General features: G+C 36.6%; 1 protein-coding gene across 1 annotated transcript in view; it reads left to right on the top strand.

Annotated features, from left to right (window-relative positions):
- The window catches only part of PCCA (propionyl-CoA carboxylase subunit alpha), a 341,666-nt gene that overhangs the window by 156,325 nt on the left and 169,952 nt on the right, over window positions 1–15,389 (top strand). Inside the window, exon 13 of the mRNA XM_070408647.1 lies at window positions 14,928–15,071. Within this exon, the coding sequence (XP_070264748.1) occupies window positions 14,928–15,071 (144 nt within the window). The remainder of the gene's footprint in view (window positions 1–14,927; window positions 15,072–15,389) is intronic.

The following is a 15,389-nucleotide window of genomic DNA, read 5'->3' as shown; positions in this document are numbered from 1 at the left end:
AATCAGCCTTGTTGTTTTATGTAACTCCCAAATGATACTCCTTTGAAGAAAATGCCACTGTTTATCTTTTTTACTTCTTTTACTTGTGGATATTTAGTTTGTTTCCACTTTTTTGCAGTTTGTATTAGTTTGCTAGGGCTCTAGTAACAAAGTATCAGAAACAGGGTGGCTGAGACAATAGAAATTTATTCTCTCAAGTTTCAGGAGGCCAGAAATCTGAAATCAAGGTGTTGGTTTCTTCCTGGGGCGTCTCAGGAAGAATCTATTCTCTGCTTCTCTCCTAGCTTCTGGTGGCTGCCAATAAACTTTGGTATTCCTTGCCTTGTTGGCAGCATAACTCCAATCATCACATGGCATTCTCCCTTGTGTTACTATGTCCAAAGTCCACCCCCCCTTTTTTTTTTATAGGGACACTAGTCATTGATTTAGGCCCCATTCTAATCCAGTATGACCTCATTTTAACTTCATTACATCTTCCAAGAACCTATTTCCAGATAAGGTCACATTCATAGGTTCTGAGCATTTTCAGGAGACACTATTTAATCCAGTACATAATTCAAAACCACATGTGTCAGTAATTCATTAAGCTGTACATACATGTGTTGTACATACTTTTCTCTTTGTATGTTATATTTAACAATAAAAAGTTTTTAAAGATAAAACACATATGGTCTATAGCAGCAATTTTCAACCTTTTTTATCTCGTAGCACATATAAACTAATTACTAAAATTTTGCCGCACAAAAAAAAATATATATTTTTGCTGATGTGACAAAAAAGGTATAATTTTGATTTATTTAAAAAAATAATAGTAATTACCTACTCTTTGTGCTCCAAAGTGAGTTTTTAAAAAATCAGGTGCCTATACTTGTATATAAGGATTTCTGATACCAAGAATTAACCAATCAGACGGAACCTTACTATGTATGTGATGTGACTGGTAAGATGCAACTCTATTACAGGTCCTGTATATTTATGGTTCAAGACGATGGCAATTTTTTTTTTTTTTTTTTTTACTTGACAATCTAAGGGAAAAGAGGTCAGTGCTCCTGATTAAATAGTCAGGTGTTGCATGCTTTAAAAATTCTTGCAGCACATGAGTTGAAAACTGCTGGTCTATAGTGACAGAAAATAGATTAACGGTTGCCTAGGACTGAGGGTTGGGGGCTGATAGTTAAGGGGTGTAGCATAGTGGAGAGAGCTGTTAGTGGTACTTGTGCCTAGAAATGGGATCAACTCTCCTTAGGACTTTACTGTGGCTGGGGATGGAGCTGAGTCATTCCATGCAGGAAACCCATAGGGATGGCTTTTTTACAGCTGAGTAATATATCCTATTGTGTTCATGTACCACAGCTTTTTTTATCTACTCATCTACTTATGGGCACTGGGCTGCTTCTAAATCTTGGCTATTGTAACTAATGCTGCATTGAATATAAAGGTGCATATATTCTTTCAAATTAGTGTTTTGGGTTTTTTTCAGGTATAATATTTCCAGAAGCGGAATTGCTGGGTCATAAAGCAATTCCATTTTTAATTTTTTGAAGTGATACTGCTTTCCACAGTGACTGCACCAATCTGCATTCCCAGTGCAGGAAGGAGGGTTCCTTTTTCTCCACATCCTTGCCAACACTTGTTGTTTGTTGATTTATTGATGGTAGCCATTTTGACAGGTGATATCTGAGGTGATATCTCATTGTAGTTTTAATTTGCACTTCTCTGATGATTAGTGATGTTGAGTATCTTTTCATATGTCTATTGTCCATGTGTATGTCCTCTTTGGAGAAGTATCTATTCAGGTCTTTTGCCCATTTTTAAATGAAATTGTTTGTGTTTTTGATATTGAGTTTTATAAGTTCTTTAGTAATTTTGGATATCAATCTCTTACCAGAGGTATCATTGGTGAATATGTTGAGGAATGTTTTCTGTTGTTCTTTTTTGGCCTTGGTCTTAACTCATTCTTTGTATCTTTGTATCTTAAAGGCAGGTTTCTTCAGTGGTCCCGTTCCTCTCCTAGTGGTTTCTCTCCTAACTAAACCTAATAGTCTAGGCTCAAAATAATTTTTGACCCCAATGGTTATATTCTGCATGATATATCTTGTTTCGTCCTTTTACTGTCTACCTATCTGCATTCAGATATTTTACATGTGTCACTGTAAGCAGTGGGTAATTTTCTTTAACCAAGTGTGATAATCTTTGTCTTATCTCCAAACCATTTGCTCCATAGAAAGTTAATGTTAATTGTTATATATTTGAGCTTAAATGTACAGTCTTTAAAATGCGATCTTTTTTTCCCAACTCTGTAGTTTTTCACTTTTCTTCTTGTTTGCTTTTGCAGTATTTATCATTTAATTTTGTGTCTGTATTAGTTTGGGAGTTATATATATTTCTTCTAATCTTTTGGTAGGATCTATACATATGTAACAGCATACATCCTTATCTTATTAAAGTTTGATATCAATCAATACCTTTTCACCTGCTACATTAGACTGTGTAAGGACCTTTGAATATTTTAATTTTTTTTACCCTCTCCTGGTTTACTGTGCAATTATCCATCACAAGACATTCTCTTATTAAATAGCTAGCATTCATTTAGTTCTACCCACTTATTTAACCTTTTTCTTTTCTCCTTACTTACTCTTGGAAATTTCTTTAAATGTTTTGTAAGGAAAATACTCTGTTTTTTTCCTTTACTCTCTACTGTTACTACCACACTCATAATTCTGACCACCAATTGCATGGGTGTTCTCCCATACTGACCAATTCTCTGCCACTAGCTGATTGTCCTACAGTTCAATGGAGTTAAATTGAATCTACCTTGAGTTAGCATCAGATCCCTCAAGTAAGGCCTTAGACCCACAAGACTGAAGATGCCAGTCACAGGTTCTAGGTTATCACCTGTACTTCTTCTAACTGACTAGCTGTAAATCGGGGTTCTCACTACCTCCTCCTCAGATCTGATCATTTGCTAGAACAACTCACAGAGCTCAGAGAAATACTTATTTACATTTACTGGCTTACTATGTAATAAAGGATATGATAAATGATACAGATGATCAACCAGGTGCAGAGATCCATAGGGCAAGGTGTGGAAGAGTCCCAAGCACAGAGCTCTGTCCCCATGAAATTGGAGTGTGCCACACTCTAGCCATGGATGCATTCCCCAACCCGGAATTTTTATGGAGGCTTCACCTAGGCATTATTGATTATGAGCTCATTGTTCAACCCATCTCCTTTTCTCTGGAGGATGGATGTAGGATGGAAAATTCTAAGCTTTTAATCTTGGCTTAGTCTTTTTAGAGACCAACCTCCATCCAGGAGCCCTGAAGAATTATCTCATTAGCACTAAAGGTACTCTACTCACTCAAGAAATTATAAGAAACTCTGTGTCAGGAACCAGGATCAAAGACCAAATATTAGCAGGAACTAGGGGCAGAGACCAATATATTCCTTATTTCACAGGTTTACTTGTAGTAAACTCTTTGTTGACAGTCAGTGACTTTAATATATCTTCATTCATGAAAGCTGTTTTTACCCTGGGAATAGTTTGTCAGTATTTTTTATCAACTCACTGAAGATATTCTTTTTCTGTCTTTGGTTATATCTGGTGAGACTTCAGCTCTCATTCTACCAACTGCTTCTTTGGAGATAATCCTATATAATAAAAGCCTAATATGCAAATCAACCGAATGGCGGAATGACCGGTGGAATGACCGGTCACTATGACATGCACTGACCACCAGGGGGCAGACACAATGCAGGAGCTGCCCTCAGGCCCCAGGCCAGCCAAGTCGGGTGCCAGCAGGGGCCCCCTGATCGCCCTGCCTGTCGCCCCACAGATCGACCCTGATCACCATCCAGGCCTAGGGACCCTACCTGTGAACGGATTTTGTGCACTGGCCTCTGGTTACTTTTATATTTTAATGGCATTTATGAATTTCTCTTCCATCTTAAGATTTTCTTAAGTTTTTCTTTGATAAATGCACATATGTATTTGCAATTCATTGACTTTCTTGAGTCTATGGATTAATGCCTTTCAATATTTTTAGAAAATTCTCCACCATTATCACTTTTGACATAATCTCTTTCCCTTCCTTATGGATTTCCAGTCATTTATATATAGAAAACTTTTATGTTAGACCTTAATATATCTTTTATGTTTCTCACTCTTTCTCTGATATCTTTCATCTTTTTTTGGACATTTTCTTCTGACCTATCTTTCGTACTATCTCTTGAACTGTACTTAACTACCCATTTAGTTTCTAATTTTATTTGTTCATATTTCAGTTCTAGAATTTTTATTTGGTTCTTTAAAAATGACTCAAACTTATCTCTTTTCATCTTCTAACCAAATTTTTAAATTTGGCTTTTATTTCTTTGAATATAATTAACTTATTTGTTTTGTAGTGTGTGTCTGTTCATTTCCGTATATGAAGCCTAATGACTTTTGTGGGATCTGTTGTCTGTGCTGCTTCTTGGTTGTGATGTCTGGTTCCTTGTGTGTCTTCTCATCTTTAACTGTATATTGATTATTTAAAAATTGAAAACTAGAATGATAGATTCTTTCGTGTAGAGATTTTTCAATTTTTCTGCCACATACCTGTGAACAGTAGTAATTTGTGGCTACAGTAGTCTAAGTGTGAAGTTCCTTGGACTCCCGAGGGCACACAAAGGCCAGCTGCACTTCTAGAGAATGGTTTGTTTTATTCCAGTTCACTCACCTTGAGGTTGCATTCCTTCATGGCCTCAACTTAAAGTGAGGATGGTTTATCAATGTCCTCTCCCTGGTCTTTGTGGTTTAGTTGTACATTTAATTTCTCGATGCTACCAGAAATACAGCTTAGATATGTAGTTGTATTTTCCTGGAATGTTAAATGCCTATAGGTCAAAATGGTGTTGAGTGTTGGATTTATGTCTCCTTGTTGAATTTTGGCTGATAATTTCTTCCTATATTTTTAGTGTTTTGATAATATTTTTTTTAAAACCCCCACCCCTAGATGCTACCTAGGCCTAAGAATTGTGACCACAAGTCCCAAGAGGATAGATTTATAGGTACATTATACCTGTGGATTAGATAAATATGTGCCCGAGTCTTATTAACACCTCTCACCCCAAACCAACAACAAATAAAACAACAAACACCAGTAATTACATGTTGGAATACTGTTTCAGAAAACTCCTAAACTCGCCCCCATTCTTGCCAGTGGGAAACCCGCAGAATGATGGCCTGTGCCTCACTGCTGCCTTACTTTTCCCCTCCAAATCTCATGCATCTGAGTTTGATTGACACATCCAAAATCTTTTCCAGTTGCACTGAGAACCTCAGCTGCAAGGGAGTCTGGGAATAGAGTTTTTATCCTATTGTCTTCTGTAGAATAAGGGAGTACCCTAGAAGGAGTTTGGAGTGAAGGGTGGGTACCAGTCCATCATTTTCATATGAGTATTTCAAGCATTTTAATCTATGTTATGTGTACAAAATTAAAAAACATTACCCTCTTGTAATTATAAAGTATAACTATCAAATAATGGAACTGATTTTTTTAATTCACGATGGTAGAAATTATCGATGCATTTTGAGAGTAATAAATATTTATAGAGTTTGTGTAGGTATTAATTCAGTAGTGGTTGCTAAAAACTTACGATACTTCCTTTTGGAATTCCTTATTTAGCCTATATTCTGTTGTAAATGTCATTAGAAGTTACAGAATTTTGCCCTGTATGAAATTAATTTTGATTAAAAGTATTTCTTTATAACTAAATTATCTAATTAGATAATTAGCTGGGAAATCATGTTTTTTATTAAAATGGAGACTTTATTATGCCATGATGAGAATAATAGCTTGTAATACGAATCTGAAGGCAGTTTGAAGTGACTACGAAACATTTGTATTTTATTCCAGACAAAAGAGGTACTAAATTGTTTAGTTTGGGTACTGTATCAGAACTTATTGAATTAATAACCAGTGTCCTTCTTTAGGGCATTTTGTTACTATGTTCTTGTGGCTTTTCTTTTCTTTCTTTTTTTAAATTTGTTTCTGGCTCATTTATCTCAGGCTATAAGTTTTTTCAAGTTTGCCTCATGGTGGTTGTTTTTTTCAGTTGATCGGCAGCCTGGCCAGGTTCTCTGGCCAGGTTCTCCCGCCAGGTTCTCTCTTTATTCTCCTGTTACATCTGTATTTATACCATAGGCAGTGTGTTTCTGTAGTACATTCTTTTTTATTGCTGAATACTATTTCATTGCATGGATATCATGTTTTACTTACCCACTCACATGTTGGACATTATAGATCTGTGCTGAATTTGACCTTTTTTATTATATTTAAAGTCATAGAGGCCAGGGTTCTTAGACTGGCTGGATTTAAGTAGGTCTAGGATAATCTGGAATATTTGGCATAAAACTCCTAGGAAACTGAAATACAAAGAAGGGTATGTTATACTTTCTGTAATATTTATTGAGTCTTATTAGAAAGTTGAAGGAAAGAAGTTGATTATTTTCATTTAACACAATGAGAATATTTTGATTGAAGACCAAAGAGTGTTGATTAAGTCAGTTTTCTTTATTTAAAAATGTTGTAAAAACAAAAACTCTAAAGGCATTGCTTTAATTTTTATGAACTTTTATTTTGAAGTTATTTCAGATGTACAGAATTGTGCATTTCAGCAAACTGCAAAATTTCAAAATATTACAAAGAATGTTTGAACACCTTTCAGTAGCATTTACATTTGCTTTATCCTTATATCTATATCTGTATCTATATATCTACATCTGTCTTCTTTACCTGAAGCATTTCGGAGTAAATTTTAAGCCTGGTGCTCCTGTCTCCTAAATATGTCTTTATTTCCTAAAATAAAGAAAATTCTTTTACATTATCAAAGGAATAGGTAAACTTGTCAGGCAATTTCAGTTAGGTTTTTGCTTTAAAGCATATTGTAGCCCTGGCTGGGTGGCTCAGTTGGTTGGAACATTGTCCTGAACACCAAACGTTTGTGGAGTTCCATTCCTGGTCAGGGCTCATACCTAGATTGAGGGTTTGATTCTCGGTTGGGGTGCTTATGGGAGGCAACTGATCAATGTTTCTCTTCCTTTCTCCTTTCCGCTCTCCCTAAAATCAATAAACATACCTTTGGGTGAGGATAAAAGAAAAACCATATTGTAAACTATTTTGGTGTCTTTGAGTTCTGGACTCTTACCTAGTTTTAATTTTTCAAATTTGTTCCTGTGTTAGTTTCCTAGGGCTGCTGCAAGACATACTACAGAATGGATGGATTAAACGACAGATATTTTTTTTCTCACAGTTGTGGAGGCTAAAAATCTAAAAGTGTTGGCAGGATTGATTTCTACTGGAGGCCTCTGTCTTTGGCTTGCAGATGGCGGTCTTTTTGTGTTTTCACAGTCTTTTTTCTGTGCTGTCTGTGTCCTGATGTTTTTAAGGACACCAGTCGTATTGGATGAGGACCCGCCCTGTTTGCTTCATTTTAATTTAATTGCCTCTTTAAAGACCCTATCTCCAAATATTAGTTCTATTCTGAAGCACTAGGGATTGGGACTTCAATATGTGAACGAGGGGGGGGCGGGGGGGGGGGGGGCGGAGGGGCGGAGCGGAGCACACATTTCAGTCCATAACAGTTCCCTTATCTTTTCTTCAGTTTATTATTTGTTTTGGGGTCAACAGGGAAACTTCATAATAATAAAAGGCCAAGAGGCATCACGACCAAAACGACCAAATGTGGTCACCATGAGGTACATGGAGCACCTCTTGGGCTCTCCCCTGCGGCCCACAGGCCCTGATCGCTGGCGGCTGGCGGGCGGGGCGAGGCGGCGTGGCTGTGAGCATGGCTGCGAGCCTAGCAGCAGGCAGGGGGCGGGGGGGGGGGGGGGGGGGGGCATGCGCAGGTGGGGCCACGCAATATCGAGCGCTGGTCTTCTAATTATAGTAGAATTAGTTCTGTTGCATGGCCACTCTTTAATAAAGCCATTATTTTCAAGGTGAGTTGGGGCCAGTTTCCCAACATGCTTTTTATCTTTGAATTCTGTGGATCAAAATCTAATAACTTTAGATCTTTATTTTGAAGCCCTGTATTCTCAGGAAGGTAAGCTTTAGAATTTTAATAGGTACATGTTAGATTCTATTCTGGACAAAGAATCTCTCTGAACCAAAAAAGCAGAACCAAAAATAATGGCATCAGTTATCCTTTTGGGCTGAAATAACAAACTAAAAACCTAGCTGTTATGCCAAATACCATATGAAACTCAATTTTGGGTAACAGGGTAATTTCCTCATATTTCAACAGGTAATTACACCTATGCTGCTTTGCTGAGTTGAATCAAATAAGTTCTGCTTACAAAAGATAGCTTTTACCAACTAACTCTTTGTACTATGTCAGTTTAGACTTGATGTATTTAATAAAGATGTTACCTAAAATTTTATTAACTTAAAAAATAACATTATTTAAATATTAGTACTGCTTAATATTTACTCACTTTATGCCTCCTGTATCTTTGTAAAGTGACAATGGATTGTTGAGAAAAAAGTTTGCACATATGGAGGGATTTGTAAATTTGAGTGCCGTATACAGATGTTGGTTATGGTATGCACAATGGGACTCCACTTTTGGCGACAGCTTCTGTTTTGACTAAGCAATTGGCCCACTGCTCACCATTTGAAAAACAATTACAACCAAATATCTCTCCATTTAAGGAACTTTGAATACTTTTTATCATCCCTCCCAACCCCCGTAATGTCCACGTTAACACATATTTCATCAATATGACTTCTCTCCACACTCTTTGTGACTTTCCTCTTTTAAACTGCCCTCAATGTTAATTTTCATTTGAAGTTAAGTATGCAATTAAATACTGCTTCGATTGAGGAATACTTGTCTGTTACCAAGTTACCTATTAAAATTTTAGGAATTACTAGGTAAGTAACACAATAAAATATTTAAAAATTTAAGTTAGAGGTAATATATTGAACAAGTTATCTGCTTGATTATCTGCTGATTATTTTCATTTAACACAATGGGAATATTTTGATTGAAAAGTAAAGAATGTTGATCAAGTCAGTTTTCTTTATTTAAAAATTTTTTATAATATAAAAACAAAAACTAATGGCATTGCTTTAATTTTTATGAACTTTTATTTTGAAGTTATTTCAGATGTACAGAATGTGCATTTCAGCAAACTGCAAATTTCAAAATATCTCAAAGAATGTTTGAACACCTTTCAGTAGCCTTTACATTTGCTTTATCCTTATATTTATATCTGCATCTATATATCTATGTCTGTCTTCTTTACCGGAAGCATTTCAGAGTAAATTTTAAGCCTGGTGCTCCTGTCTCCTAAATATGTCTTTATTTCTTAAAATAAAGAAAATTCTTTTACATTATCAAAATTAAGATGTTAACAGTGATATATTACTGTCATTTAATCTGTGGGTCATATTCAGATTTTACCAATTATCTCACTAGTTTTTTTTAATTTACTTTTTAAATATATTTTATTGATTTTTTTACAGAGAGGAAGGAAGAGAGATAGAGAGTCAGAAACATCGATGAGAGAGAAACATCGATCAGCTGCCTCCTGCACACTCCCCACTAGGGATGTGCCCGCAACCAAGGTACATGCCCTTGACCGGAATCGAACCTGGGACCTTTCAGTCTGCAGACCGACGCTCCATCCACTGAGCCAAACCGGTTTCGGCCTCATTAGTTTTTTTATAGTAAAAGAAAAAAATTTGTTTCAGGTTCCTTTTACTTGTCCTAACTCTTTATTTTCTCTCCATCTGGAACATTACTTAGTCATTTTTTGTGAACAATGACCTTTACATTTTTTTCCCCTTCTTATTAGCACAGGAAATTTATTTTACAGAAAGTCCTTCATTTTACATTTATCTCTTTTCTCATGATTTTATTCAGGTTATGCATTTTTGGCAAGAATCCCTCAGAAATGTCATTGTCTACCTATGGGCATCACATAGGAGACAGGTGATGTCTATCCCTTTACAGGTGGCGTTGGCTTGGTTAAGATGGCGTGTCTCCCATTTCTCCACTGCAGTTACTATTTTTCCCTTTGTCATTAATAAGGTATTTTAAATGGATATACTTTGAGATTCTGGAAATATCTTATACTTTCACTCACTAGTTTTAGATACTTCCTAGTTTCTACTTAATGAGGAATAAGGCTAAAGTTTACAGTAGCAGTGGCAGAATTTATGAGTATATTTATTTAATCATGGAGGTAGATAAATGACAACACAGTGCCAGAAAGATTATTCATTACTATTGAAATTTGATACATTAAGAACTCAGAGGTGAGCCCTGGCCAGGTGGTTCGCACATAACTATGTAGTGGGTTTGATCCCTGGTTGGTATGTGTTCAGAAGGCAACTGAGCAATGTTTCTCTCTTATAGACGTTTCTCCCTCCCTCAAATCAATAAACATATCCTTGGATGTGGATTAAAAAAAAACTCAGAGGTGAAGCAAAACCTAATTTACCTCATTGCATTTGATAAGCTCAGTTATTTATTTTTTGGGAAATACATTTGAAACAACAGATTAGTAAGAGGGAATGACAAATGGTCTAGACACAAACACTGACAATAGTGACTACCTGATGGTGATGAAAAAGTTAAATTAAAGTAGCAAACAGATCTATAAACAGCTAGCTGATTGTAACCATCGAATGTGGCATGTAGAATACTTACTCATTCTAGTCCTTTAGTATGATTGTATCCCATAATATGGCATTTGGTGATTGTAGTTGTTTGAACAAAAGATTCATGGTGAGATGGGGCATTGCCAGTACAAATTGACTTATCAGCTATTAATAGACCCTGCAGGATGGCATACCTTGATGAATATATCCCAATCAGTAATTTGCCTTTGAGGATTCAGAAATCCTAATTTTGTAAGGCTTACTCCTTTGTATTTTCTTCTCATGTGTCCTCCCCCCTCCCTCACTTCATCCCTCCCTCCCTCCTTCCCTTCCTCTCCTACCTCTCTATCCTACCTTTCTCCCTCCCTCCCTCCTTTACCTCTCTACCCTACCCTTCACCCTCCCTCCTCTCCTTTGTTTTTTTCTTCTCTCTCACATTAATGTTTTTTTTTCTCTCTCTCTCTCATCTTACTTTTGCTGATAATCACAAGATTTATATACTAGAATGTCAATATATTAACCTTTGATGTATAATCATACTATCTAGAGGATCCCTTTATTCGTATGTTTCTTGGAACTAGAACACATTTCTGTTGGGTAATAAAACTATGTATGAACCAGGTTCTCAAAAATGTGTTTGGCCTGGCCGGCGTGGCTCAGTGGTTTGATTGTCAACCTTTGAACTAGGAGGTCACATGTTTGGTTTCTGGTCAGGGCACATACCTGGGTTGTGGGCTTAGCCCCCCATGTGGGTCATGCAGGAGGCAGCCAATCAATGATTCTCTCTTATCAATGATGTTTCTAGCTCCCTCTCCCTTCCTCTCTGATATCAATAAAATATTTTTTTAAAAATGTGTTTGGTGAGGATAGGTTCACAATAAGGAAATTCAGTTTTATATTTTGAATGTTTAAGGCATTTTTTTCTGAAAGTGTATTCCATATAATTCTCAACCCATAAAGATGCTCTGCAAAAGAAGGAAGTGTGTGGTTAAATAAGTACTATACAATATCTTTTTCTTGTTGAGTTCCAGGGCAGATTGAGTTTGAGGAATCTTTCTTAAAAAGAAAGCCTGTTTAACTTAGGTTAACTCAATGTTGCCCAGGCAGAAGTGACACAGGAACCCACCCAGCCCCAACATACACACATAATAGCTCTCAGAATAAATGCTTATTAGCATCATATTTTTATAGTTAGATTTTTTTCTTCTTCTAGGTAGGACAAGGTGAACTTGCTGGCTTACTAGACACACATCTTTGACTCAGTTTTCTTTTTATATAACCTTTTGTCCCAGTTAGCCACTTTCACTTTCTATTAATTTACCCTTCTTCCCTCCCTGCTTGCTTTTTGAAAGATATTTTAAAAACTATTATTGAATATTTTGGCCTGGGAGCCATTTGTTTCTTTGTATCACTCTATTCTGATGTCTAAAGTGTTGAGTTCAACTTGCAGAGGAAAACTATTTCTAAGTTCTCAGGGATGGGAAGTCTAAATTTTTTATCTAAGCAATGTTGCACTTATGAGATCCCTGAAAATATTAATACAGGGTGTACAGAAAATATTTCATATCTCCTGTTTAATAACTTTGGAATTGTATTAAAATGTATTTAGAAAAATTTCTTTTAAAAAAGGTTTAACATTGTGTTACTTTAAAAAGATATTTTTCTGTTACCTGAAAAATTTAGACATGTTAGAATGTTTTGTAGACTTTAATAATATTTGAACCTAAGTGGATATTTAAAAAAAATTCTGTAGGTAATGATTTTGCTTTGAGTATCCAGTTATTGTTTGTTATCTACTTAATTTTATTTTGAAATACTTGCAGCTCACTAATTTAGATTGTAAAATGTTGTTATGTTTCTGTTATATAACTCTGTTGGGTTAAAGTCGATCCATTTTTGTATTCCATTCATGGGTCCAATGTACTTTTTTCCTACACAGTTATTAAGAGGCCTTCTAAGGTAAAACAGAGCTTTATAATTAATTTTGTTCTTTAAATGTTTATAATAATATGCTTTATAAAGGATAACAGCACATAATTATCTAGCTGATTATATTTATTACATGCTTTCACATACATTTTTCCATGAGGAAGATCAGGAAGGTCAGGACATGCTGGGAGGGACAAAAATTCCGGCCCTACCTCCACCATTTGTAATAGGCATGTCTCTCGATTTGCTGCCCGTTCACTCATTCATTTAAATTTAACTAGAGACCTGGTGCATGAAAATTCATGCACGGGAGGGGGCGCCCCTCAGCCTGGCCTGCCCCCTCTCACAGTCCAGGAACCCTCAGGGGCGGGAGGCGACCCGGTGATCAGGGGAAGGCGACGCCCCATCACACTTCTGCTGCTGCCACTGCAGGCAGCACAAGCCTCGGCCGGCCCTGATTACCTGAGCCTCGGACCTGCCCTGGGTGGCTGGGAGGCTGAGGGGACTGGGGGTCTCTGGAGGCAGGCACGTGGAGCAGCCGCACGCCTGCCACCCCGGTGAGACTGAGGGGACTGGGCGCCAGCATCTTTGAGGGCGTGGCAGCCAATTAGCATATTCCCTCCTTATTGGCTGTGGGCACTGCCATCTTTGAGGGCGGGGCAGTTAATTAGCATATTCCCTCCTTATTGGCTGTGGGTGCCGCCATCTTTGTGATGGCCTGAGGGTCAATTAGCATATTCCCTCTTTATTAGATAGGATTGCCTAGTGTATAGTAGGTACTTTCTGGGCAGTACGTGTAGAAAGATGAAATTAAGTCATTCACTTAGCTTTTAAAATTATTTTCTCACTTAACAGAGATGTGTCAATAGGATTAATATAAAGCCCTTGGTACGTAGTAGGTTCACCTCTTGAATACTTAGAGTGGAATGATGCTTTCTCACATGAAATTTGTTTCTACCAATAATAGAGAGGCTTTACATTTTTTCTTATTTATACTATAGAATCTTATTTCTCACAAAACCATAATTTGCTTTCAAAAATATATTTTTATACTATCTAAAAAGATCTTTATTTAGTGCTGCATTTATTTTACAAAGGTTAGATGCTTATTTTAGTGATGATTTGTCATTAAAATTATGTCAAAATGTCTTAAAATGTTGTTGAAACTGTAAACAAACTCATAACACACACAGAGCTAATTATGGATGCCATCTGTTTATTTTTACAAAGCTTTTTTTTTTTTTGAAGACCATGGCATTGTTTGCTTATGATAAGCTTCAGGATTATTATAATGACTAAATCCTGTCCTTCAATTAGTGTAGTTGAAGATGGGAAGACAATTCGTTTGTTCACTGACCTTTTCCCGTGTCAGAGTGTATGAAATACAACATCATGAAAAAGAAAGTATTGTGAAGTGCGTTTAGAACATACTTAATTTTTATGAGAAAAGAAATTGATATCAAAGCAGCAGATGTGGCCAAAGTTCTATTTAAAATTTTCAAACTTATTCAAGGCTTTAGGTGAGAGACAGATGATCTGTTCTTTAACGGTGCCATAAGTGGCTTTATTTTAGCCCAGTTCCGTTTAGGAACTTGTAAGCTATTGATCAGATTTACAATGGTGTGTATCCCTGTTAGTATCCCTCTCTGTCAGTGCATGTTTTTGTACATGTGTATCCCATGTGTTAGTGTGGAAGGCCAGGGATCCCCATGACAGCATCATCCAAGGTAGTTACCAGCAATTTGCTGAGAGAGCAGAGTGATTTCACTGGCTCAGTTTTGCTGTTGTGCATGCTAAGCACTCCCCACGTAGGTCTGGAGGGAAAACAACCTGCAGGATCCATCTGCTGCTTTCTGCTACACTGCATTGATGTAAGAGTACGCTAATCGGGTTGCCTGTCAGGACAGGTTAGTGAAAGCATGCAAGTGGGTGAGACTTAGGCTGGACTAGTGCTTTGGAAAACCATAATCTGCCTCTGTAGATGCCATGCTAAATGTAGCAGAATAGGTTGATTATCAGCCACATTGAGGACTGCAGTTAAATATGTAATTTTCGGTTATGAATTAACCGAAATTTAAAGTGTTAAACATTGCTGGACCACTTCTAGTTAAAAACTGGGAAAAGTGATACAGATAGTTTACAAATACTTTCTAGTTGTTAGTTTTTCTTATCATACTTTTGCATGCTATTGTGTTTATTATTTAATTTTAATCTCTCAGTTTTTAGTCAAATATGATTAAATGTAATTAACATTATTTTACCCAGAAATTATTGGACTTGTTCTTGCTTATTTCTATTTATTTACCTTTTCTTACACCTATTGACTGGCAGATCTTGGCCTTGCAGGTTGAGCATCCTGTCACAGAATGCATTACTGGCCTGGACCTAGTCCAAGAAATGATCCGTGTTGCCAAGGGTTACCCTCTCAGGCACAAACAAGCTGATATTCCCATCAACGGCTGGGCAGTTGAATGTCGGGTGTATGCTGAGGTAAATGAATGATGTTGGGAGGAAGGAGGGTGGTTGTATCTGAGTCATGAGACCCTAGGTATAGTTAAATAACAAAGTAAAGTTAGGATTTTATAATCTGTGTCAAGTATTTGATTATGTAATCCAGAATTGAACCAGAAAATAAGGTTAGATAATTGTGACATAATTCAAAATAGTTTAAAAAGATTGAGTTTAATTAATGTTCATGTGTTTTTCCTAGATGGAAAAATAGCTACCAATCAGTTTAAGGGGCAACAAAGCATTTAATATTCTTTTTTTTTTTTTTTTTTTTATTTTTCGCTAAAAGTATTACAAAGT

The sequence above is a fragment of the Myotis yumanensis genome, unplaced genomic scaffold (assembly GCF_028538775.1).
Source record: "Myotis yumanensis isolate MYYU_CA2020_CCGP unplaced genomic scaffold, mMyoYum1.0.hap1 SCAF_3, whole genome shotgun sequence".
NCBI lineage: Eukaryota > Metazoa > Chordata > Mammalia > Chiroptera > Vespertilionidae > Myotis > Myotis yumanensis.
The sequence above is the reverse complement of the archived record's forward strand: the minus strand, read 5'-3'. Positions and strand labels throughout refer to the sequence as shown.